A 24,493-nucleotide genomic window follows, 5' to 3' on the forward strand; every position below is an offset into this window, starting at 1 on the left:
TCGCAGATCTGCCATTAGTATTTATTCTTTGAAGATACTTTGGAAATTCATTTTCTTGAGTGGCACTGCCATGCTCATTCAGTGAAAACTTGTGGGTATAGAAATGGAACGGACAGTTTCAAACAGCTTTGCGGAAACTGTACTTTGGGCTCCAGACTTCACTGTCCTTAGGCATTGAAACCAACACCTGGTTTGCATTCTTCATGACTGAGATTAACTTAAAACAAAAATGGTAGGAAAGCTTTCCTATGCTTCGGGTAAGAGACAAATTTGCTTTTGTAGAATTGGTGGCTGAGAAAGGCAGACAGGGCCTGACTAAAGAAGACATTTGTCACCACTAGCCACCAAGTTAAGTTGTGGAACCCAAAGGTGACAGCCATGGAAACGTAGATCATCAGCTCTGCTAAGTAGTTAGGGGAAGAAACATATTCAAACCAGTCTCCAAATGGGATCCTGTGGTTACAGTGAATGACCACTCCTGAAAGGGTAAAAGAAGATCTCATAAGCATTTAAAGGTATGAAAAGAAAGTTTCACCACTTCACTCCCAAATCATTTACAGAAACTTTTTTTTTTTGAGACAAAGTCTTGCTCTGTCGTCCAGGCTGGAGTGTAGTGGTGCAGTCATGGCTCACTGTAGTCTCAACCTTCCAGGCCCAGGCAATCCTCCCATCTCAAACTCCCCAGCGGCTAGTACCACAGGTACGCATCAGCATGCCTGGCTCATTTTTTGAATTTTTTGTAGAGACAGGGTCTGCCTACGTTGCCCAGGTTGGTCTCAAACTGCTGGGCTCAAGGGATCCTCCCACCTCAGCCTCTCAAAGTGGTGGGATTACCAGTGTGAGCCAACCTGCCCAGCCCTCTCTTATTTAGAAAAGAGTATCATATATGTGTGTAAACCACCATCCTGTCACACTTCTACTGTCAGTCTATTACATATTGAAAAGTCATATGCTTAGGTTAAATTGTCAACTGTCAATAGCACAAGAGAAAAGCCAGTTACTCCAGCAATGGACTCAGACTACTCCAGAGTCAGACTGCACAAGTTTAAATCCTGGCTCTCCCATTTACTAGCTGTGTAACTTTAGATAAGTTGCTTAACCTCTTTGTGCCTTAGTTTCCTCATCTGTAAAATGAAGACTGGACTGTAGTCATCTCATGTTGGCATCGTGAAGCTATATGTAAAGCACTCAGAACAGGGCCTGGGACAAAATAAGTACTTGATAAATATTAAAACTATTCAATTTTTTGGCTGGGCGCAGTGGCTCATGCTTGTAATCCTAGCACTTTGGGAGACTGAGGTAGGCAGATCACCTGAGGTCAGGAGTTCAAAACCAGCCTGGCCAACATGGTGAAACCCCATCTCTACTAAAAATATAAAAATTAGCCAGATGTGGTGGCACACGCCTATAATCCCAACTACTTGGGAGGCTGAGGCATGAGAATTGCTTGAATCCAGGAGGAGGAGGTTGCAGTGAGCTGAGATGGTGCCACTGCACTCCAGCCTGGGTGACAGAGTGAGACTCTGTCTCGAAAATAAATAAATAATAGGCCAGGTGCAGTGGCGCATGCCTGTAATCCCAGCACTTTGGGAGGCCAAGGTGGTTGGATCACCTGAGGTCAGGATTTCAAGACCACCCTGGCTAACATGGCGAAACCCTGTCAGTACTAAAAAATACAGAAATTAGATGGGCATGGCGGTGCGTACCTGTAGTCCCAGCTACTTGAGAGTCTGAGGCGGGAGAATCACTTGAACCTGGGAGGCGGAGGTTGCAGTGAGCCGAGATCATGCCACTGCACTCCAGCCTGGGTGACAGAGCGAGACTCCATCTCAAAAATAAAATAAATAAATAAAACTATTCAATTTTTTTTTTTTTTTGAGACAGAGTCTAGCTCTGTCACCCAAGCTGGAGCGCAGTGGCGTGATCTTGGCTCACTGCAACCTCCGCCTCCCAGGTTCAAGTGATTCTAGTACCTCAGCCTCCCAAGTAGCTGGGACTACAGGCACCCACACCACCACACCCAGCTAAGTTTTGTATTTTTAGTAGAGACAGGATTTCACCATGTTGGTCAGGCTGGTCTTGAACTCCTGACCTCAAGTGATCCGCCCACCTTGGCTTCCCAAAGTGCTGGGATTACAGGCTTGAGCCACTGCGCCTGGCCTATTCAATTTTTAATATTTCAAAAAACCTAATGGAAACTATACCTGTGATAAGTCAACACAAGCTAACTTAAAGGTCAAGTTTTTATGCTGTGGCTGGTACTAACTCCGTGGTAACACTAGCTCTCACATGCTGATCAGACACAAAACGTAGCATCACAGAATGTCAGGGCTACTTGGGTCTAGACAGGTCTTTCAATGTAAGGCTCTCATTTTCACAGATGGGAAGATCAAGGCCCAGAGAAGTGTCTTGCCAAAAATAAATATTTGATACAGTCAACTAACTAGGGCAGGAAGGAAAAGCATGCAGGACCACGGAGAACTAACTTCTGAGGGTTAAAATCCATATGCAGAGGCTATAAAAGAGGTCTCACCTGCTTTATTTTTCCTGAGATTGCCGAGAATAACATGGCACTTATACTGATGGGCAGATGACCAGATGAACATCATCATCCCAAGAATATGGAACCACCGTGCTTGCATCAGTAGATTTTTCCCTGTTACGTAGGCTATAGGAATGAGAATTGTTAGCCAACACGAAACAACTTCACAGGCTCAGGGAATTAAACAAATCATTTAGTCAGCAGAAACACAATTATCCACTTATTCTGTTCCTCAATATCCTAATATAATTTCCCAAGTACAAAGAGGGGAACCTGTTCCTCAATATCCCGATGTAATTTCCTGATGTAATTTCCCAATACAGAGGGAAAAGCCCTGTCTCTCTGGACAAAGGAGATATGTTTCTCAGCTATGGGCAGCTTCAGTTCCCCGGCAGAGAATTCCACACAGACACATTCTCTTGCTTCTTCTCTAAATGGTTCAAGCACAAAGTTCAGCTCCCCTACTGTGATCTACTTTCACATGGTAAGACTCCTTTGTGTTTCCCTTGCTAAGTCCAGTTTTAAGTCTTCTTTCTTCTGTTTTACAGTGAAGAAAAACACTTTCTTTTTTTTTTTTGAGACGGAGTCTCGCTGTGTCACCCAGGCTGGAGTGCAGTGGCGCAATCTTGGCTCACTGCAAGCTCCGCCTCCTGGGTTCACGCCATTCTCGTGCCTCAGCCTCTCCGAGTAGCTGGGACTACAGGCGTCCGCCACCACGCCCGGCTAATTTTTTTTGTATTTTTTAGTAGAGACGGGGTTTCACCGTGGTCTCGATCTCCTGACCTCGTGATCCGCCCGCCTCGGCCTCCCAAAGTGCTGGGATTACAAGCGTGAGCCACCGCGCCCAGCCTCCCATGTTATTTCTATCACACCCTTTGGTTGGCAAATGCCCCAATGTGTTTTCTCTCAATGAATTACTGAAACCAACTTTCCCCATATCGTCCCAAATGATCCCAGATGACCCTTGAAGGACAAGGGGGTGAAACAGAAAACAGCTTCAGAAAGGAGTGCTTAGAAAGCTATTTTTGTGGGCTCCTCTTCCTTGACTATCTATGCAGGAGGGAAGGCAGAAGTTGAGATGCAGCCAGTAGAGGAAACTCCGGGAGAGGCAGGTAATGCCAACAGACACAAACACGCTGAAAGTTAGCAGCCACCAAGTGCTCTGCAAAGTTCCTTTAGCAGGAGAACCAGCACTGCCCAACAGGAATGACAGCCCCTTCCATGGTACTGGCTGGCAGAATGCCACCACAGACATGCCAGCGAGGAATAAGTTCAGAGGAATCAGAGAGATGCTAGCTAAGTGGCTGGAGCCAATCAATAATTCATGAATTGAGAAAGATCATCAATAAATCCTCCTTTAAAATCACTCCTGTAGTCAGAGGCCTTAGGTTGAGCTACAGCAACAGAGAGACGACTTTCACGGGGCACTCATACCAAAATCTAACCTGAGGAGGAAGCTCACTCACAGATTGTTGGAAATCGCTAGACCTCAGCCTGAGTTTACAAGGATGGACAGGGCAGCTGGAAACATGGAGCCCTGGGTTTAGAGACAATGGTCATTACAGACCTACAGGGACCAGACTGACAGATACTAAGGCTGCAAGGTCAGGTTAACCTCAGCACTATAAACTCATTCCCATCACCCCAAGTGACTTGAATTCTTTATAATCATGCATTGTTTTTACAAAAATGGTAGTCATATGTGTGAGATAACGTCCCCTCCTCCCCCCATAAAACAAAAAATCCAGTTCATTTCCTTCTCATAAACAAGGTCGTGGTTTGGCTTCCCTCTTCCTGGCTAGTGAGAGCTTAGAGACTAAAACACAATTTTCACTACCACAGTACTCTTTGTCCTCTCCTCTCAGGCAGCGTCGCTTGAAGAAAAGCTCTGTTGTGATGGGAACAATCACAGGAACTAAGTGGCAACAAAACGGCTCCCCACCCCCTCTGCAAATCCCAACTCCATGCAAGCACCCCTCCCTTCCTTCATTTTCTTTTCTTTTTTTTTTTTTTTTTTGAGATGGAGTCTTGCTTTGTTGCCCAGGCTGGAGTGCAGTGGCGCGATCTCAGCCCACTGCAACCTCCGCCTTCTGGTTTCAAGCAATTCTCCTGCCTCAGCCTCCCCAGTAGCTGGGACTACAGGCATGTGCCACCACGCCCAGCTAATTTTTTATTTTTAGTAGAGACACAATTTCACCATGTTGGCCAGGCTGGTCTCAAACTCCTGGCCTCAAGTGATCCACCTGCCTCAGCCTCCCAAAGTGGTGGGATTACAGGTGTGAGCTACCACGCCCGGCCTTTTAAAATCAATTTGAGTCTTATCTCTTCAAATGCAAAATGCACGGGGCCTGTCTCTTACTTTTGCATGTCTCATAATACTTAGCAGAGCACAAGCCCCGAAAGCATGTCATACACCCTGGGGTGGGGAGCTCCTGGCAGGGCTGGATCCACTCACCATTCCTGCCATCCATTGGCACTTGGCTCAGCACAGTTAGGCCGACAAGGACATAATAGACAAGTCCAAAACAGTACTGCACGACGTGAATCATGACATTGGAGAAGACACTGACGTAGAGGCACTCGAAGAGTCTTCGTAAGCTGTGCAGCCACAGAAATACTAGCACTAAGAATGCAGACAGTGCCAGCTCCCCTCCTACAATTCAGAAGGCGACAGGGTCAGCATTTCTCTTCTGGGATTAATCCAAAGTTTTGTTTTTCCCTACTGTGAAGCAGAGTATTAAATCCCATCTAACATCTTCCTTTTTGGTAGTAAGGAAGAAATGGGCCAAATGAAGTCAAGGAACTTGACTTCACTCAAATTACACAGTTATACAGTAAGCTAGTGACAGGGCTGGCCCAAACACCCATCCCTCAATTCTGCTTCATTGTGTGACAGCCTTCTAGGCTTCAGGGACATCATGGTCAGGAGGTCTGTGAAGAAGTCTGTAGGTTTCTGGTCCCTGGCACTAACAGCCAGATGCAAACTGGAAGAGTTCCCAGTAGCCTCTAGGTGGCCCCAGCTGTGGGATTCCCAGCATCTCAGGCACCACAGAGGCAGACAGGGGGACAGGAACAGAAACAGAGTTATGCATTTCTTTTCACATTAAAAAAAAGAAATTATACTTTTAGAGGAATGGTGAGCTCAAGATCTACTTCCCCACCTGTCTTTCACGACCTGCCCACCAAAAAATCTGAAGAAAAGCTGGCTTTAAAAAAACACACACTTAGTTTCTCTTTTTTTCTTTTATTTTTTGTTTTTTATTTTTTGGTTAATTTTATGTGTCAACTTCTTTATTTTTGAGACAGGGTCTTGCTCTGTCACCCAGGCTGGAGTGCAGTGGCACAGTCAGACCTCACTGAAGCTTTGAACTCCTAAGCTCAAGTGATCCTCCTGTCTCAGCCTCCTGGTGGCTAGAACTATAGTCATGTGCCACCACACCTGACTAATTAAAAAATTTTTTTTTTTGTAGAGACAAGGTCTCCCTATGTTGCCCAGGCTGGTCTCGAACTCCGGGCCTCAAGCCATCCTCCAGCCTCAGCCTCCCAAAGTGCTGGGATTTTAGGTGTGAGATACCACGCCCAGTCACTTAAAAAAAAAAGAGTCACGGCTGGGGGCGGTGGCTCATGCCTGTAATCCTACCACTTTGGGAGTTGGAGGCGGGTGGATTGCCTGAGCTCAGGAGTTCGAGACCAGCCTGGGCAACGTGGTGAAACCCTGTCTCTACTAAAAATACAAAAAATTAGCCTGGCGTGGTGGTGTGCGCCTGTAGTCCCAGCTACTTGGCAGGCTGAGGTAGTAGAACTGCTTGAACCCGGGAGGTGGAGGTTGCAGTGAGCCAAGATCGGGCCACTGCAATCAGCCTGGGAGATAGAGCGAGACTCTGTCTCCATTAAAAAAAAAAAACAGTCTCACATACACACAAACACACACACATGCATGCAACCATAAAGATGCAACTTAATTAACTTTTACAAATTAAGCCAACCAATCCCACCCATATAACAGCACCCAGATCCAGAAACAGAACACTTTAGGAAGCCAAGGTTGGAGGACTGCTTGAGACCAGGAGTTTGAGACCAGCCTGGGCAACACAGCAGGTCCCCCATCTCTAAAAACATTAAAAAAAAATTAGCTGGGCATTGTGGCGTGCACCTGTAGTCCCAACTACTCAAGAGGTGGAGGAGGGAGGATGGCTTGAGCCCAGGAGTTCAAGGCTGCAGTGAGCTATGATCATGCCACAGCACTCCAGCCTGGACAACAGAGTGAGACCCTCTCTCTTAAAAAAAAAAAAAGAAAGAAAGAAACAAAACAAATAAAAGAAACAGGCCGGGTACAGTGGCTCACGCCTGTAATACCAGCACTTTGAGAGGCCGAGGCGGGCAGATCACAAGATCAGGAGTTCAAGACCAGCCTGGCCAACATAGTGAAACCCTGTCTACTAAAAATACAAAAATTAGCCGGGCATGGTGGCACATGCCTGTAGTCCCAGCTACTCAGGAGGCTGAGGCAGGAGAATCGCTTCATGGGTGAATCGGGATGGGTAGGTTGCGGTGAGCTGAGATCAGGCCACTGCACTCCAGCCTGGGCAACAGAGCAAGACTCCATCTCAAAAAAAAAAAAAAAAAAAGAAAGAGAACACAACCAGCACCCCCTAGTGTTCCCTTCCAGGCACTACCCCTCCCCCAAACTTCCCATGGGGAACAACCCCTATCCTGACCTCTATCAGCACAGATTAGCTTTGACTGTTTTTGTATTTTAAACGAACTAAAACTTAGTTTTAACTCCTTAGGAACAAGTTAAAGCAAACAAATAGAATTCCTCATATCCTCACAACCAACCCTCCAAATACCAAAACACTCCAGTCAGTCTCACAGTAAACAAAGAGATGAAGTTTTAATGAGTGGAGTGAGATCCGCTGACGTATCCTACCCTCCCAAAGACGATGTACACGGGTTTGCTCCTTTTTTTTTTTAGACGGAGTCTCACTCTGTCGCCCAGGCTGGAGTGCAGTGGCATGATCTCAGCTTACTGCAACCTTTGCCTCCTGGGTTCAAGCCATTCTCCTGCCTCAGCCTCCTGAGTAAGTGGGATTACAGGTACGTGCCACCACGTCCAGCTAATTTTTTGTATTTTTAGTAGAGACGGGGGTTTCACCATGTTGGCCAGGCTGGTCTTGAACTCCTGACCTCAAGTGATCTACCTGCTTCAGCCTCCCAAAGTGCTGGGGTTATAGGCATGAGTCACTCACTGCCCACTGTGCCCAGCAGGGTTTGTTCTTTTTTTTTTTTTTTGAGGTGGAGTCTCGCTCTGTCCTCTTAGGCTAGAGTGCAATGGCACAATCTTGGCTCACTGCAACCTCCGCCTCTTGGGTTCAAGTGATTCCCTCTCCTCAGCCTACCAAGTAGCTGGGGTTACAGGCATGCGCCAGCACACCCAGCTGATTTTTGTATTTTTAGTAGAAATGGGATTTCACCATGTTGACTAAGGTGGTCTTGAACTCTTGACCTCAAGTGATCTGCCCACCTCGGCCTCCCAAAGTGCTGGGATAACAGGCATGAACGACCACACCCAGCCAGGGTTTGCTCTTCTGATTGTCATCTTTTGCAACCAGTTTCTCTGGTTATACAGAAAAGGATTGTTTCTAGGTGGTTTGGCCACTGGAACAAAGGACAGAGATGAGACTAGAACAATTTGTTTCTAATTCTGCCCCTCACACTCTGCCTGACCGTAATTGAGGCCATTTCATAGTTTTCACCTTCAATTCTTTATTTTAAAAACTGTTCTGGCCGGGCGCAGTGGCTCACACCTATAATCCCAGCACTTTGGGAGGCCAAGGCGGGCGGATCACCTGAGGTCAGGAATTCGAGACCAGCCTGACCAACATGGAGAAACCCCATCTCTCTACCAAAAATACAAAATTAGCTGGGCGTGGTGGCGCATGCCTGTAATCCCAGCTACTCGGGAGGCTGAGGCAGGAGAATCCCTTGAACCTGGGAGGCAGAGGTTGTGGTGAGCCAAGATCGCACCATTGCACTCCAGCCCGGGCAAGAAGAGCAAAACTCCATCTCAGAAAAAAAAAAAACAACAAAAAACTGTTCCACATATTCTTCATCCTGATGCTGAGGATGGCAAACTTAAAGGCTATTTTGTAATCGTCTGTTCAACAACTGTTTAGTCAATTTTATTATACTACCAAAGCCTCGCAGCATAACTTTTTTTCCCACGTTTATCAAAAAGTAATTTTTATTTCTTTTATTCATTTATTTATTTATTTATTTATTTGAGACGAAGTCTCCCTCTGTTGCCCAGGCCTGGAGTGCAGTAGCTCAATCTTAGCTCATGGCAACCTCCGCCTCCCAGGTTCAAGCGATTCTCCTGCCTCAGCCTCCCGAGTAGCTGGGATTACAAGCACCTGCCACCACACCCAGCTAATTTTTGTATTTTTAGTAGAGTCGGGGTTTCACCACATTGGCCAGGCTGGTCTCGAACTCCTGATCTCAAGTGATCTGCCAGCCTTGGTCTCCCAAAGTGCTGGGATTACAGGTATGAATTAAAAAGTAATTTTTTTTTTTTTTGAAACAGAGTCTCGCTCTGTTGCCCAGGCTGGAGTGCAGTGGCCCGATCTCGGCTCACTGCAAGCTCCGCCTCTTGGGTACATGCCATTCTCCTGCCTCAGCCTCCTGAGTAGCTAGGGCTACAGGTGCCCGCCACCAGGCCCAGCTAACTTTTTTTTGTATTTTTAGTATAGACAGGGTTTCACCGTGTTAGCCAGGATGGTCTCGATCTCCTGACCTTGTGATCTGCCCGCCTTGGCCTCCCAAAGTGCTGGGATTACAGGCATGAGCCACTGCACCTGACTGAAAAAGTAATTTTTAAATCACATTTCTGGAGTTCTAAGTCATGATTTTGGTTGGAACAGTATAAATGATAAATGTTTCCAGACAAACCTGACAGATCCTAAAAGCTTTTCCCCTTTTGTATAAAGACTTTTTTATAAATTTATCAACAGTACTAAAAATACCAGAGGGAGGACAGCCAGTTCTGCACACAGCACAGCACTTGCTGGGAAGTCAGGAGCGCTAACTCTTGGCTCTGTCTCCTTCTCAGGGAAGGACTTAGGGACATCCCTTTGGCCATCCAGCAATGAACCGTGCAAAGCTCTTTTTTGCCCTCATCCTCCACTTCCCAGGCCCTTCTGAGGAGGCGCCTGAGAGAGGAGACAAAATGCCAAAAACCGCTTCCTTGCGACAGGACAGAAACGACAGGAACAGGATGCAGCATTGCCATAAGCCCAGGGAGCCCTTACCCTGGAACTGTGCCGCCCCGAGAATTCTGAGCAAACCATGAAGCCAGCTTGGAAAAGGTGCTCCCAGGAACAGAGAGTGAGTAAGGCACCAAAGCAGGAAGCCATTCCACAGCACTGAGATGATATAAAAGTGGGAAAAATATCTGCAAAAGGAAAACAAGTGAGGCAATAATTAGGGTAGATCCACTTTAAGCTGTTATACGGGAAGATTATTTCTAGTTTCTCTGTCTTTCCCCACCCCTCCATTCCCAAAGTATACTTTTGCTTTTTAATAGAATCTGAATCCTGTAAGTGTTCAGGTTTTTAAAATTTCCTTTCAAATAATGGGACCAGTTAACTTTCAGGAAAAACAGGCCTCTCTGAGTTTAACGAGAACACAACCAACGGTGTTAAACTTAGAATAAAGTTTAGTTAGCAATCTCTCTGATTGCTGGGTAACAGAATTGGGCTGAAGTTCCCAAAACGGAGGCTGCAGCCCTTGCAAAGAGAACCTAGACTGTGCTAAAACAAGCTAAATCTGTGAAAGATTTCGATTTCTATATCCCAAACAATGTTGCAGTAATAGCCACACAACTGTTACACATGATTTGCATAATCGCAGACACTTGGGGCTAGAGGAAGTAAAAGATCTTCAGGCATGATTCAGTGTTTTTCCAAATTGGGTTGACCTAAATTACTTTTATTGTAACATGACTAATACTACAATCATAAAACTAGGTATTAACTCCTTATGGTTATAATTCTCGGACAACTACAGGGCCTATTTTGCAATCAACACATCTACAAACTAAATACAAATAGGACCACAAAACCAATGCAATTGAAATAAGCAATGCTAATTTAATTTGAAAGATGATGTTGATTTGCTGAAACAAAAAAATCACCTAACATGGCACAAGGGCCTAGGGCCTAGCAGGTTCTTTTTTTTTTTTTTTTTTTTGAGACAGGGTCTTGCTGTGTCGTCCGGGCTGGAGTGCAGTGTTGTGATCACCACTCACCACAACATGGACCTCCCAGGCTCAAGTGATCCTCGCACCTCAGCTTTCCAAGTAGCTGGGACCACAGGCGTGTAGTAGTCCACCATGCCTGGCTAATTTTTAAATTTTTTATAGAGATGCGATCTCCCTATGTTGCCCAGGCTGGTCTCAAAACTCCTGGGCTCAAGAGATCCCTCCCACATTGGCTTCCCAAAGTGCTGAAATTACAGGTGTGAGCCACCATGTCCAGCCCCTCATAGGTTCTTTTGAGGTCTGTTTATGTATACTTTTCTATTTTTTTTCTATTCAGTCTGAAACCTTTCTGACTCTATTGAGTGCCTGGCGGTCATCTGGCTTTCCCTGGTCTTCAATGCATCGTGTATATATTAAATCCCACTCCTTCTTTTCTTTTTTTCATTAGTCTGTGACAATAAAAGACAACCTGGAGCCAAAAGAGGATTAAACATAATCTCAGGGCCTCCTCCAGATGATCCAGAATATGCTTGTAAGAGAACGCACAGCCCCTGAGATCATGTCCACAAACTCAGTCTGATAAACTCTGATCCAACCTGATCATTCCAGGGCAACCCACTGCACTCTGCCAATTACTGTTAGCAAATTCTATCACTGGCCAGGCACGGTGACGCATGCCTGTAATCCCAGGGCTTTGGGAGGCCAAGGTGAGAGGATACCTTGAGGCCAGGAGTTTGAGGTCATAGTGAGCTATGATCCTGCCTCTGCAACTCCAGCCTGGGCAATACAGCAAGATCCTGTGTCTTAAAAAATAAATAAATAAATAAAATTCTATCACTGGATTTGCCATCTCTGGCCACACAGAACAAGAATTTTAATTCCACACAACACCTCTCCAACTATTTGAAGAGAGCCATCCTGTGATTCCCCAATTGGGATCTTCTCCAGGCTCAAGAGCCTACTTTTCACAGAAGTTCATGCATCAAGGTCAACTGCCACCTGTGGCTACTGATGTTTGGTTATACCACAGGGTCTTCCTTAAGACACACTTCCCACAACTGACCCCAGGTATGGTCTGAGCCTCGTGGAGCAGAGTGGAAGGTCAAGAACATGCTGTTCTGAAGGCTCCCAGGGAAAGGCAGGAGTGATAGCTTCTGAAGGACAATTTCTGGACCAGCCACTTTACATACTTAATTTTTTCACAAATATTTACAGAGTACTTTGAATGTGTTGGGCAATATTCTAGAAGCTGGGGACTCAGCCGGGAGTAAACAGACTAGGTCTCCGCCTTGATGGAGTTTACCTTACAGTGGAGAGTCAGACGGTCAACAACTAAACCTGCAGACATCTAGCATAATGCTGGGTTAGGGGAAAGAGGGTGCAGAGGGGAGGCTGTTCTGGACGGGTGGTCAAGGATGGCTTCTCTGGAAGTGACATTTGGCTAGAATGAGTCATCCTTGTGCATTTCTAGGGGAAGAACTTTCTAGGCAGAAGAAATAACAACTGCAAAGGCAATGAGGTGGGTGTATATTAGGGTTGTTCAGGGAACATTAAAAGACATCTGTGCATTGGCATGGCCAAGCGCGAGGGTAGAAGGTGAGGCAGGAGTCGGGAGAGGACATGAAGCCTTGTAAGGCCACTAGCTTTTATAATGGGGAGCCATTTGGGCAGATGAGTGACTTGAGGTAGCAATTTATGTTTTAAAACTCCCTCTAGCCTACCTGGGAGGGGGAGGTTGCAGTGAGCCAAGATTGCGCCATTGCACTCCAGCCTGGGCAACACAGCAAGGCTCCATCTCAAATAAATAAATAAATAAATAAATAAATAAATAAATAAACCCTCTGGCCTGAGCAACATAATGAGGCCCCATCTCTACTAAAAAAAAGAAAAGAAAAGAAATAAAAAAATTAGCTGGGTGTGATGATGTGATGATGCATGCCTGTAGTTCCAGCTACCCGGGAGGCTCAGGCTGAGGCTGCAGTAAGTGGTGATCATGCCGCCACAGCATTCCAGCCTGGGTGACAAAGCAAGATTCTGTCTCAAAACAAACAAACAAAACCCTAAAAATCTCTCTGGCTGATGGACAAGTTCTGGAGATAGGTGGTGGTGATAGTTGGATAACAAGATGAATGTATTTAAAGCTACTTAACTATATATTTAAAAAACATTAAAAAGGTAGAATTTAAGTTATGTGTATTTTACCACAATAAAAACATTTTAAAAGGCAGCAAAAGAGGCTGGGTGCAGTGGCTCAGGCCTGTAATCTCAGCACTTTAGGAGGCCGAGGCGAGTGGATTACCCGAGGTCAGGAGTTCGAAACCAGCCTGGCCAACATGGTGAAACCTGTTTCTACTAAAAATACAAAAATTAGCCGGGCATGCTGGCACACACCTGTAATCCCAGCTACTTGGGAGGCTGAGATAGGAGAATCGCTTAAACCCAGGAGGCAGAGGTTGTAGTGAGCCGAGACTGCACCACTGCACTCCAGCCTGGAAGACTGAGCAAGACTTTTTCTCAAAAAAAAAAAAAAAAAAAAAAAATGGAGGCAAAAGAAAGCATTGGTCATATATTTCATTATTCTTTAAGTGAAAAAATATCCCTCTGGTAACTAGGTAGAGAATAGTCTAGTTGTGGGGGTAAGGGGTGCCAGGTAGAGCGTGGCAAAACAGTTAAGATTATTTAATTCATCTTCATAACAATCCTATGAAGCTTATGTGGTTATCTTTGTGTGGCAGATGAGAAACCCAAGGCTCAGAGAGGTTAAGTTACTTATTCAATGTCACACAGTGACAGCCCTGCTGACTGTGAAGTTAAAATCATACTATTGTGCTCTCATTCATGCAACCTAGGCGTGCCTGAACTTGCTTTTCCAGTCTTATGTTACACATACCAATTTATATCAAGCCTTAAGTCAAGCACATCACTCAAGTGGGTTTTGTGTAAGTTGGTAGGCTACACCGTGCTGTGCTCTACTTGTGTCATGGTGTCTTTCATTCACAGGCATATTGTGTTGCTTTTTATTCCCACATTTTGTTTTGCTTGGCTGATTTCCCTCTGTATATTTTCTATTCTTTTTTTTTCAGATGGAGTCTCACTCTGTTGCCCAGGCTGGAGTGCAGTGGCACGATCTTGGTTCACTGCAAACTCTGCCTCCCGGGTTCACGCCATTCTCCTGCCTCAGGCTCCCGAGTAGCTGGAACTACAGGCGCCCACCACCATGCCCAGCTAATTTTTTGTATTTTTAGTAGAGACGTGGTTTCACCGTGTTAGCCAGGATGGTCTCCATCTCCTGACCTCGTGATCCACCCACCTCGGCCTCCCAAAGTGCTGGGATTACAGGTGTGAGCCACCGCACCCAGCCTATACATTTTCTATTCTTTAGAGCAAGTCATAGCTCTTGTTTGTTTTTAAAGACCCAGCTTGAGCCTCCAAAAGCCGATCTAAAATCTCCACTGCCTTCTGTTTTGGACACTCTCCTTTTTTCCTCCTGTGGCACTTTCCACTTGTAGCACTGTTGTCCAAGCCCTTGTAAGCAGGGGTAAGGTGACCCTTACAGGATAATACAAGGTGCTAAGTGAGCACTCCCTTGCTTAACAAACATTTGAGTGCTTACTTTAAGTCACAACTGCTCCGGGCTCTAGGGATACAACAGCAAACACAACAGACAATTCCCGCCCTCATGGAGCTTACACATGCGTACGCGTGCGCGCACACGCACACACAGTAAATTTTATAGCATGTCAGGTGATAATTGCTACTGAGAAAACTAACGCAGAAAAGAGGAAGGAGGAATGCTGGGATGGCAGAAATATAATATCAAACACAATAGACAGGGAGGGGCCTCATTGAGAAGGTAATATTTGAGTAGAATTACAGGAAGTGAGGGGATAAACCATGCGGCTATCTGGGGAAAGGCCTTTCCAGGTAGAGGGAAGCAGGCAGTGCAGGTGGGAGAGAGAACTAGCAGAGAGGCCCTCAAACCTGGAATAGTGCCAGACGGGGGCAAACTAGAGACAAAGTCAGTAAGGTAGTGGGAATGAGACCATATGAGGTCTTGGGCTTTTACTGTGAATTAGAAGCTACTCTATGGTTTGGGGCCTAAAAGACAATCTATTTTTAATATTAATACATATTTGCTGGCCGAGCGCGGTGCCTCATGCCTGTAATCCCAGCACTCTGAAAGGCTGAGGGTGGATCACCTGAGGTCAGGAGTTCAAGACCAGCCTGGCCAACATGGTAAAACCCCATCTCTACTAAAAATACAAAAATTAGCCAGGTGTGGTGGCACACACCTGTAGTCCCAGCTCCTTGGGAGGCTGAGACACAAGAATCACTTGAACCCAGGAGATGGAGGCTGCAGTGAGCCCAGATTGCGCCACTGCACTCCAGCCTGGGCAACAGAGCAAGACTCCATCTCAAAACAAACAAAAATGTATTTGCTGACTGCTGGAACAGACTTCAGGCCCGTCAGACGCGTTATGGTGTTAAGGAGGGGAATTAATGTTTACTGAGTTATGGCTAGATCCCTGGCCCTGTGCTAAATGCTTTAATGTCACCAACAATGAGACCAGCAGGTGCTATTGTGTCCGGAATTGGCTCCTTCTGGTGGGTTCCTGGTCTTGCTGACTTCAAGAATGAAGCTGCAGACACTCGCGGTGAGTGTTACAGTTCTTAAAAATGGTGTGTCCGGAGTTTATTCCTTCAGATGTTCAGATGTGTCCAGAGTTTCTTCCTTCCAGTGGGTTCATGGTCCCGCTTGACTTCAGGAGTGAAGCCGCAGACCTTCACAGTGAGTGTTAACAGCTATTAAAGGTGGCGCCTCCAGAGTTGTTTGTTCCTCCGGGTGGGTTCATGGTCTCGCTGACATCAGGAGTGAAGCCGCAGACCTTCGCAGTGAGTGTTACAGCTCATAAAGGTAGTGCGGACCCAAAGAGTGAGCAGCAGCAAGATTTACTGTGAAGAGCAAAAGAACAAGGCTTCCACAGCATAGAAGCGGACCCCAACGGCTCACGCTGCTGGCTCAGGAGGCCAGCTTTTATTCCCTTATTTGGCCCCGCCCACATCCTGCTGATTGGTCCTTTTTTTTTTTTTTTTGAGACGGAGTCTCGCTGTGTCGCCCAGGCTGGAGTGCAGTGGCGCAATCTTGGCTCACTGCAAGCTCCGCCTCCCAGGTTCACGCCATTCTCTTGCCTCAGCCTCTCCGTGTAGCTGGGACTACAGGCGCCTGCTACCACGCCCGGCTAATTTGTTGTATTTTTAGTAGAGACGGGGTTTCACTGTGGTCTCGATCTCCTGACCTCCTGATCCGCCCGCCTCAGCCTCCCAAAGTGCTGGGATTACAAGCGTGAGCCACCGCGCCTGGCCTCTGATTGGTCCATTTTACAGAGTGCTGATTGGTCCATTTTACAGAGTGCTGATCAGTCTGTTTTTACAGAGTGCTGACTGGTGCATTTACAAACTTTTAGCTAGACACAGCACTGATTGGTGCATTTTTACAAAGTACTATTGGTGCGTTTACAAACCTTTAGCTAGACACAGAGCGCTGATTGGTGTGTTTTTACAGAGTGCTGATTGGTGCATTTACAAACCTTTAGCTAGACAGAAAAGTTCTCTAAGTCCCCACTGGACCCAGGAAGTCCAGCTGGCTTCACCTCTCACTATTATGCTAATACTCTAATGCACACCATCACCATCTCTTGCCTGGACCACCACAGTAGCCTCTTATCCAGTCTTTTCCACATGATGGCCAATCATCCTTTAAAACATAAATCACACAATGGAATGCCTCCCCCTCCCACACAAAGCCCTCAGTAGCTTCCACTCACTCAGAATAACATCCAAATTCTAGCATAGGCTGCAAGGCCCTGGCCAGCTGCTGCTTCCCCCACCCTATCCATCCTTCTATGTTGTCACTCATGCCCACTTCAGTCTTGCTCATGATCAAATAACCCTGCTGGATTTCCTCTAAAGCACTTACAGTCATCTGAAATTATCTGGCTGGTTTTACAACATTTATTGACATGTTACTGTCTGCCTTCCTAGAAGATAAGCTCTAAGGAGCCTAGAATGATTCCTGGCACATAGTAGGTATCTATAAACACTGGTTAAATAAATGAATGAGAGAAGGTAAGCATCTCTTCCAAAGTTACTCTCAGAGTAGGCATCCAGTTAATCAACAAATAAATTAAACCTCAAACCACTTTTTCTCATTCATTCAAAACACACTGACCGAGGTCCTTATTACCAGTCAAGCGTTAAGCTAGGGATATAGTAGCAAACAAAACAAATATAAACACATTAAACGTTTACAATCTAGAGCAGGGGTTCTCACCATTTCTCCATCATGGATCCCTTTTTGGCAGTTTGGTGAAGGCTACAGCCCTTCTCAAAATATTATACAAGCACAGAAGTGTGGCGTGACCATGGGGAAGCAAAAGAAAACAAGGAAGTATGCAACCATGAAGTGAATGCTTAGTTTCAGAGATCAGAGGCTTACAGAAAAGGATAGATTAAAACCTAAAAAGAAAGAAAAGAAAGATCCCAGCGTGTTAAAGGAAAGAGAAATTCCCCAACACCCTACCTGCTTATTTTTCCAATATAATACACAGTTGGGCCCACCTTACCACATCCTCATTGATACCAACCTTTATCCACTTTTCCATAAAAGCCAAACCAGACTTAGTGCAGTCAATGATGGACTGTCTGTATACCAAGTGTATTCCTTGTATAACTGATTGTGTAATGCCTGAAATTGAGAAATTGGAGCAGAAGTATCTAGTGGCTCTATGGATCACCAAGGATCCAAGATTTGAAGGATTACCATGTACACACTAAGGAACCTATGCAGATGACTGCTTAGTACAGAGAGTAATTCAGCATAAGTGTTATATTGTGGCCACAGTTGACCAGGACCTTAAAAGAAGAATCCCTAAGATTCCTGGAGTTCCTATCATGTACACTTCTAACCATAGATACAACATTGAATGAATGCCAGATGATTATGGAGCCCCTTAATTCTAATTCTTGTAAGACACAATTCCTCTGCCTTTCTTCAACCAACTTTCTCTTGTTGCCAGTTCATTACACATGCAAGAGCATGAATTATTATTCTATTGACCTATTTGCTCTATTATGAGCTGAGGATGGTTAAATATGCTCACCCCTTTTTTTCTGAGATAAAGTTTCGCTCTTGTTGCCCAGGCTGGAGTGCAGTGGTACAGTCTCGGCTCACCGCAGCCTCTGCCTCACAGGTTCGGGTGATTGTCCTGCCTCAGCCTCCTGAATGGCCAGCTAATTTTTTCTTTTTTTTGTATTTTACGTATTTTTAGTACAGAAAAATATGCCTCAGCTTCCCATGGTGCTGGGATTGCAGCATCGCACGTGTGAGCCACCGTGCTTGGCCTGCTCACTTTTTGATGCTGTTTTGAAATTGATATTTTGTCTCATAAAAATATTAGGCCAGGCCAGACACGGTGGCTCACGCCTATGGTCCTGGCGCTTTGGGAGGCCGAGGTGGGTGGATCATCTGAGGTCAGGAGTTCAAGACAAGCCTGGCCAACATGGTGAAATTCTATTTCTACTAAAAATGCAAAAACTGGCCGGGCATGGTGGCACGTACCTGTGTTCCCAGCTGCTGGGGGGCTTAGGCAGGAGAATCACTCGAACCCAGAAGGTGGAGGTTGCGGTGAGCTGATATTGCACCATTGCACTCCGGCCTGGGCAACAAGAGTGAAACCCTGTCTCAAGAAAAAAAAAAAAAAAAAAATTTAGGCCAGGCACACGGTGACTCATTCCTATAATCCCAACACTTTGGGAGGCCAAGGTGGGCAGATCATCTTAGGTCAGGAGTTCCAGGCCAGCTTGGACAACATGGCAAAACCCCATCTCTACTAAAAAAACAAAAAAAATTAGCTGGGTGTGGTGTCACATGCCTGTAATCCCAGCTACTGGGGGTGCTGAGGCAGGAGAATCGCTTGAACCCAGGAGGTGGAGGTTGCAGTGAGTGGAGACTGCGCCACAGCATTCCAGCCTGGGTGACAGAGTAAGCCTGTCTCAAAAAAAAAAAAAAAAAAAAAAAAAAAAATTTAATGATGGTCAAAAGGTACAAAATCTCAGACAGGAAGAATATGTTTTATGCTTTTTTTATGTTTTACAGTGTGTTGCATATACTTAATAATGGAGTGTTATACATTTCAAAATTGATGTTCTCATCACAGAAGTGTATTTGAAGTATTGGATATGTTAACTAGCTTGATTTAATTATTCCACATTGCATCCACAATTTATGACATTACTTTGTAACCTATAAATTTATACAATGATAAATTGTCAATTCACAAAAAAAATTATACAAGCATAAAGTAAAATGCAGCAGGCTTACAACGCAAACCAATTATAGTGACATACAAGTAATACAACTACTAAAAAACAAATCTGCAATATAGTAATATGTATATTTCTTTCTTTCTTTCTTTTTGAGATGGAGTTTCAATCTTGTCGCCCAGGTTGGAGTGCAGTGGCACGATCTTGGCTCACTTCAACCTACACCTCCCAGGTTCAAGCTATTCTCCTACCTCAGCCTCCCAAGTAGCTGGAATTACCGGTGCTCGCCACCATGCCCGGCTAATTTTTGTATTTTTAGTAGAGATGGGGTTTCACCATTTCGGCCAGGCTGGTCTCCAACTCCAGACCTCAGGTGATCCACCCACCTCAGCCTCCCAAAGTGCTGGGATTACAGGCGTGAGCCACCGCGCCCAGCCTGTAATATGTATACTTCTTAATGTGTCTACTAACAAGATCTAGTGATGAAAGACTACAGTGTTCTCATAACGAGGAAAACAGTAATATTTTGAGGTATCATCAGTATTCTTAATGTAATATAAAAACCTATCACAGAGTCACAGATACTGCTAATTCTACTGTGGTTTGTAGATTATATTCATAATTAAGGCAATGCTAAATTTCAGCTAGAGGTTAGTGAAAATAAAGACATAACTTTCTTCCAATCCAAGTTTGCCCTGAATTCTATCCACAGATCCTCTGAACCTCCAGTTAATGCTCCCTGGACTTCAGTGGGGAAAGTCTGGGCAGCTCTTTTTGCCACTAGAGCCCAATTCAAGTCCAAAGCTTCAATACCATTTGGAATCATTTTGAAATTTAAGAAGTTCTTCTACATTCACTATGCAACCTAGAGCATCATGATACATGTTCGAGGTTGCCTGTTTATTCAGACTTTCTGGGAAATCAAAACTCTAGGAACCAAAAGGAGAGCAAAAAAAAAATAACCATCACCTTAATTAAAAAAAAAAAAATCTACCAGACAGGAGTCATGGAAACAAACATTCCAAGAACCGATTTCAAGTTTACTCTTGCCTCCATAGGAAAGAAAAAAATAATTCCAAACAAAATTACCTACATACTGCCTTATTTGCAGAAATGTGATTTATAACTGCCTATTTCTAACTGTAGCAATTATGAACTTATTTTCATTTTTAAGAGTACTGCTAGAGGGCCAGGCGCAGTGGCTCATGCCTGTAATCCCAGCACTTTGGGAGGCCAAGGCGGGTGGATCACTTGAGGTCACGAGTTCAAGACCAGCCTAGCCAAAATGTTGAAACCCCATCTCCACTAAAAAATACAAAAATTAGCCGGGCGTGGTGGTGTGCACCTCTAGTCCCAGCTACTCAGGAGGCTGAGGGAGGAGAATTGCTTGAACCCAGGAGGCGGAGGTTGCAGTGAGCCAAGATTGAGCCACTATGTTCCAGCCTGGGCGACAGAGCAAGACTTCATCTCAAAAAAACAAAACAAAAGAGTACTACTAGATTTTGCACAGGAAAAATATTCAAATATAAGTATCAAGGTTAACGTTACCAAATGATTTTAAATTTGGATTAACCAAGATATTTACTAAATGCTACCATCTGGGATAAATCCATTCCCACTTGATCTTTCACACAGATTGAGCTTCACATGGTACAAGATATTTCCCATGAAGTATACCAGAGGATAAGAGCTTGGGATTTAAATTCCAACAGGCAGGGTTCAGGTACCACCCTTGCTAGTACTAGCATCATTGCACAAGTGCTATCTTCTAAGCTTCAGTTTGCACGTGTGTAAAGGGGAATAATGACAATAACATCTGCCTCACAGGTCTACTGTGAGGATTAAAAGAGGAAAGCCATGTACTCCTTAGTAGTCATCACATAATCATACGTGTAAGCACTTAGTCAATGGTGGTTACTATTTATATACCAGTAAAATCTCTCCCACATGCTCCTTAGCCATTAGCACATTTTTTTAAATGATAAAAGTGATAAGCATCTTGTGAATGAAGACATTTTGGAAAATACAGAGACGTATAAAAAAGAGGCCATGGACACTTACCTCCACCCAACTCTATCTCCCTTTTTCATATAAACAGGGGTACAAAATTTAAAAAGAGAGTAATACATGTATTAATTTTTTGGAGACACTGCCAGTTTTGATGCAAGTTATCTTTTTCTGTCGCAATAAAAATGCCTTTCATTATTGGTCTGGATGTTTTGTACCTTCTCCAGTACTAGAAGAAATGTCTCTTTAAATTTGGGGGGGGGGGCGGGAAAAAAGGGGACTGGAACACTATGGAAGGTTCCACTGTAGAATTCTGGAAGAAGAAAAAGGTGTAAATTATTTCACAATACAGTAGAAATTACAGGAAGTCCAAAGAGAACCAACTGTTACAGTAATGAATAAGGAAAAGGTACCAAGTCTCTTTCTTGGCTGTCATATAATAACAGACTTGAGTTGCAACAGCTGAGGTGTATGCAAGTTCAGGGGATGATTTTACACGTGCCATTTAATCCAGGTACACTAGACTAGTACCTTTCTCAAAACTCAGAAAATAAATTGCTGTGAAGTATAAAAGGATTCAACCCTGATTACAAATGGGGTAACATAATTTTTGCTTAAAAAGAGCCTCTAGGAAACAGGAGGTTTGATCAATTTGTTTCTTGTACTTCTACTTCTTCCCTTTAGGGTGCCTCAGAATGACCTAGTTCTCCCTTCTCTGTGTTAACACCTGACACATCTTTCTCTGACAGTCAAAACTCGCAGATTATCCAAGTTTTAGATGCCAAATTATACTTGTCCCTTTGTTGCCTGCGGATCTGGGGCACTGCCTATGAGTGTTTCAAGCGACAACCCAGATGTTTTTAACCTTTAAAAAAATTTTTTTTTTAATCCAAGGTATTTCTCTGTTGCCCAGGCTAGAGTGCAGTGCCATGATTATAGCTCACTGCAGTCTTCAATGCCTGATCTCAAATATCTTCCTGCCTTCATTCCAAGTAGCTGGCACTACAGGCACACGCCACCAAGCCCTGGCAATGTTTTGTATTTTCAGGAGAGACGGAGTCTCACTACATTTCCCAGCCTGGTCTCGAACGCAAGCGATCCTCCTGCCTCAGCCTCCTAAAGTGCTAGGATTACAGGCGTGAGCCACTGCGCCCGGCCTAAGATGCATCTTAATAGGCACTGTTCTATTTCTACCATCTCGAATAGTATTTGGCCAACTCTTTCCAGCTATGTCCTGAATTCAAAGTGGAAAAAGGAGAAGAAAATTATAACAGGTCTCTATTTAAACTCTGACGATTTAATCCTTCGCTGAACTGGGTTACAGAATCTCTCGAAAGTCAAATGGAGCTTCGGGACGGGCCTGCCTATGACGTGCACCTTGGGCCACCTTCCCCAGGGGCACCTGCCGAGGTGCGGGTTAGGGCGACTCAGTCCTTTGTCCCCACTGCGAGGGTTGGGGAGAGAAATGGGGGAAGCCGAGGCCGAAGAGCCGGCCTGACTTCATTTCCACAAATGATTCCCGGTGACCTCAAGTTGTGAGTATGAGCCACTGGAGTGCAGGGGACGGGAAAGTGGAGAATTTGGGGCAAGGGGGACCTTCAATTTGCCGCCTAAATTCGAATGACCAGGCCTAAATTCGGATGCGTTGCCATTTCCCACAGGGAAGGGCTCCGTGCGGCTACCAGTTCACATTCCTCCAGCTGAGTGCAAGCGGCTCCGCTCTCCCTCGGCGTCCGCGGACACCCGGGCACTGCTCCCCCGAGCCACGCAGCAGCCCGGGCATGGCCCGGGCCAGGCCGAGGGAGCGCCGTGCTGCACCCGGGAACCCGTCGGGGCCTCCCAGGCCGGGTCCCGCCTCTGCTGCCCCCTGCCGGCTGCCCGCGAGCCGGGGCGCCCTGAACTCTCCGCGCCTTGACCACCGCGACTCGGGACCGGGGCGCGGTTACCTCTTGGGGACATCAAAGGCGCGGCAGGCGGCGGGGCGCGGCGACTCCCCACACTTGGTTTTCCCATAGCGGATCAGGTCCTGGAAGATCGCGCAGCCCGGGAGCAGGCCGGGCGGCAGGAGCTGCAGCAGTAGGGTCAGCAGGAAGGCGGCGGTCAGCGTGAGCCACACCGCGCGCAGCGGGTTCAGCGCCGAGAGCTCGGCCTCCGCCCAGGGAGACATGGCCCGCGTGCCCGCCTTCTGCGCTGCTGGCGCCCCCACCGCCCACTCGCCCGCGGAAGAGCGGCCACTGGCGCGCCGCGCGCCGGTCTCAGCCTAGCGGGACGTCGGTGACGCGGCGCGGGGCGGGGACGCGCAGAGCCCCTCCCAAACTCGCCGCTCAGCCGCGGAGGTCCTTGGTCCCGGTCGCGCTGGCGCTGGCTGGTCGCTCGTAGTCCCGAATCTGGGCATGGGGATGCTTAGATGGAGCTCCAGAATATGATTCATCAGAAGCAAAGATGCGAAACAGACGAGACCACGTGTCTGCCACTCTTATCAGCATTATATCTGAAGCAAAAAATGGAAATCTTACATGTTCCATTTTAGTTTATTTAGCTAAATTATGATACACTAACATGTTAGAATATCATGCAGTCATTGAGAATTATTATGATGAGTGTAGAAACAAGGAAAGCTGTTTAGGAAACAATATGTGAAGTGAAAAACAAAACCAACCATAAAAATACATAGCTATGATTGCAAACTATATTAATATGAATGTGTGTATATATGGATAAAGAAGGCAGATCACACACAAAAATGAATAATTGTGTTAGGATGCTGGAAATGTGTTGGATATGTCTATAATGCAAACATGTAGACAAGTAATTGCACATAATAGTAAAAATTATAGTGGTAAAAACTGTGTTTAAAACAGCAGTCGCTTCCCTATACGGTTCCAATCCTTAGAAGCAAAGTTTTTAAATTCCATCAGCTGTTTCCTGTAACATTTATCTCAGGTAGTGACAATGCTACTTATTGACTCATTGATTTTAAACAACACTGATTTTATTTACTATAAGTGAAAATCTAGCTCTTTTAAGTATTTAAAAGCCTTTAAAATGTTAATTCTGAAATATTGTATGCCTACTGTATGACAGGCATCATTTTGGATACTGAGGACAGAGGGGTTTACAAGACAATTGTCATTGCCTATTTGGAGCTTACATTTTTGAGACTGGGTGGTGGGTGAGAAGTGGAAGAGGGGAGAGGTAGCTAACTCATCACCCTTACCCCAATGAGATAGCTGATATGTGTGTTGAATAAACATCAGGGTGGGTAGGTTAGTGGGACTTTGGATTGTTAAATGAGCAAGCTTTTAAAGTTTTGCTTCTTTGTGCAAAGACACCTAAGGCTTTACCAATCCTTTGACAGCCAGGTG

At 45.4% G+C, this 24,493-nt stretch overlaps 1 protein-coding gene and 1 pseudogene across 1 annotated transcript; one reads left to right on the forward strand and one right to left on the reverse strand.

Moving 5' to 3' along the window:
• On the reverse strand, window positions 1-23,523 carry SRD5A3 (steroid 5 alpha-reductase 3). The gene is made up of 5 exons (XM_012499340.2): window positions 23,075-23,523; window positions 9,850-9,992; window positions 4,998-5,195; window positions 2,534-2,668; window positions 1-478 (listed from the first exon to the last, which is right to left on the reverse strand). Exons 1-5 carry the CDS (start codon window positions 23,293-23,295, stop codon window positions 219-221), a joined length of 957 nt encoding a protein of 318 aa, XP_012354794.1. The 5' UTR covers window positions 23,296-23,523; the 3' UTR covers window positions 1-218.
• On the forward strand, window positions 17,222-17,813 carry LOC100605232 (annotated as a pseudogene).
• Window positions 23,524-24,493: the final 970 nt, after the last annotated feature.

The sequence above is a fragment of the Nomascus leucogenys genome, chromosome 9, assembly GCF_006542625.1.
Source record: "Nomascus leucogenys isolate Asia chromosome 9, Asia_NLE_v1, whole genome shotgun sequence".
Classification (NCBI taxonomy): Eukaryota; Metazoa; Chordata; class Mammalia; order Primates; family Hylobatidae; genus Nomascus; species Nomascus leucogenys.

Excerpts from the sequence above, each read along its gene's own strand:
- SRD5A3 (XM_012499340.2), bottom strand. The coding sequence starts at position 23,295 with ATGTCTCCCTGGGCGGAGGCCGAGCTCTCGGCGCTGAACCCGCTGCGC. Across the intron at positions 5,196-9,849 it reads CGGGGCGGCACAGTTCCAGG|GAGGGGAGCTGGCACTGTCT; the intron begins GTAAGGGCTCCC and ends TCTGAATTGTAG. Across the intron at positions 479-2,533 it reads TCTCAGGAAAAATAAAGCAG|GAGTGGTCATTCACTGTAAC; the intron begins GTGAGACCTCTT and ends TTACCCTTTCAG.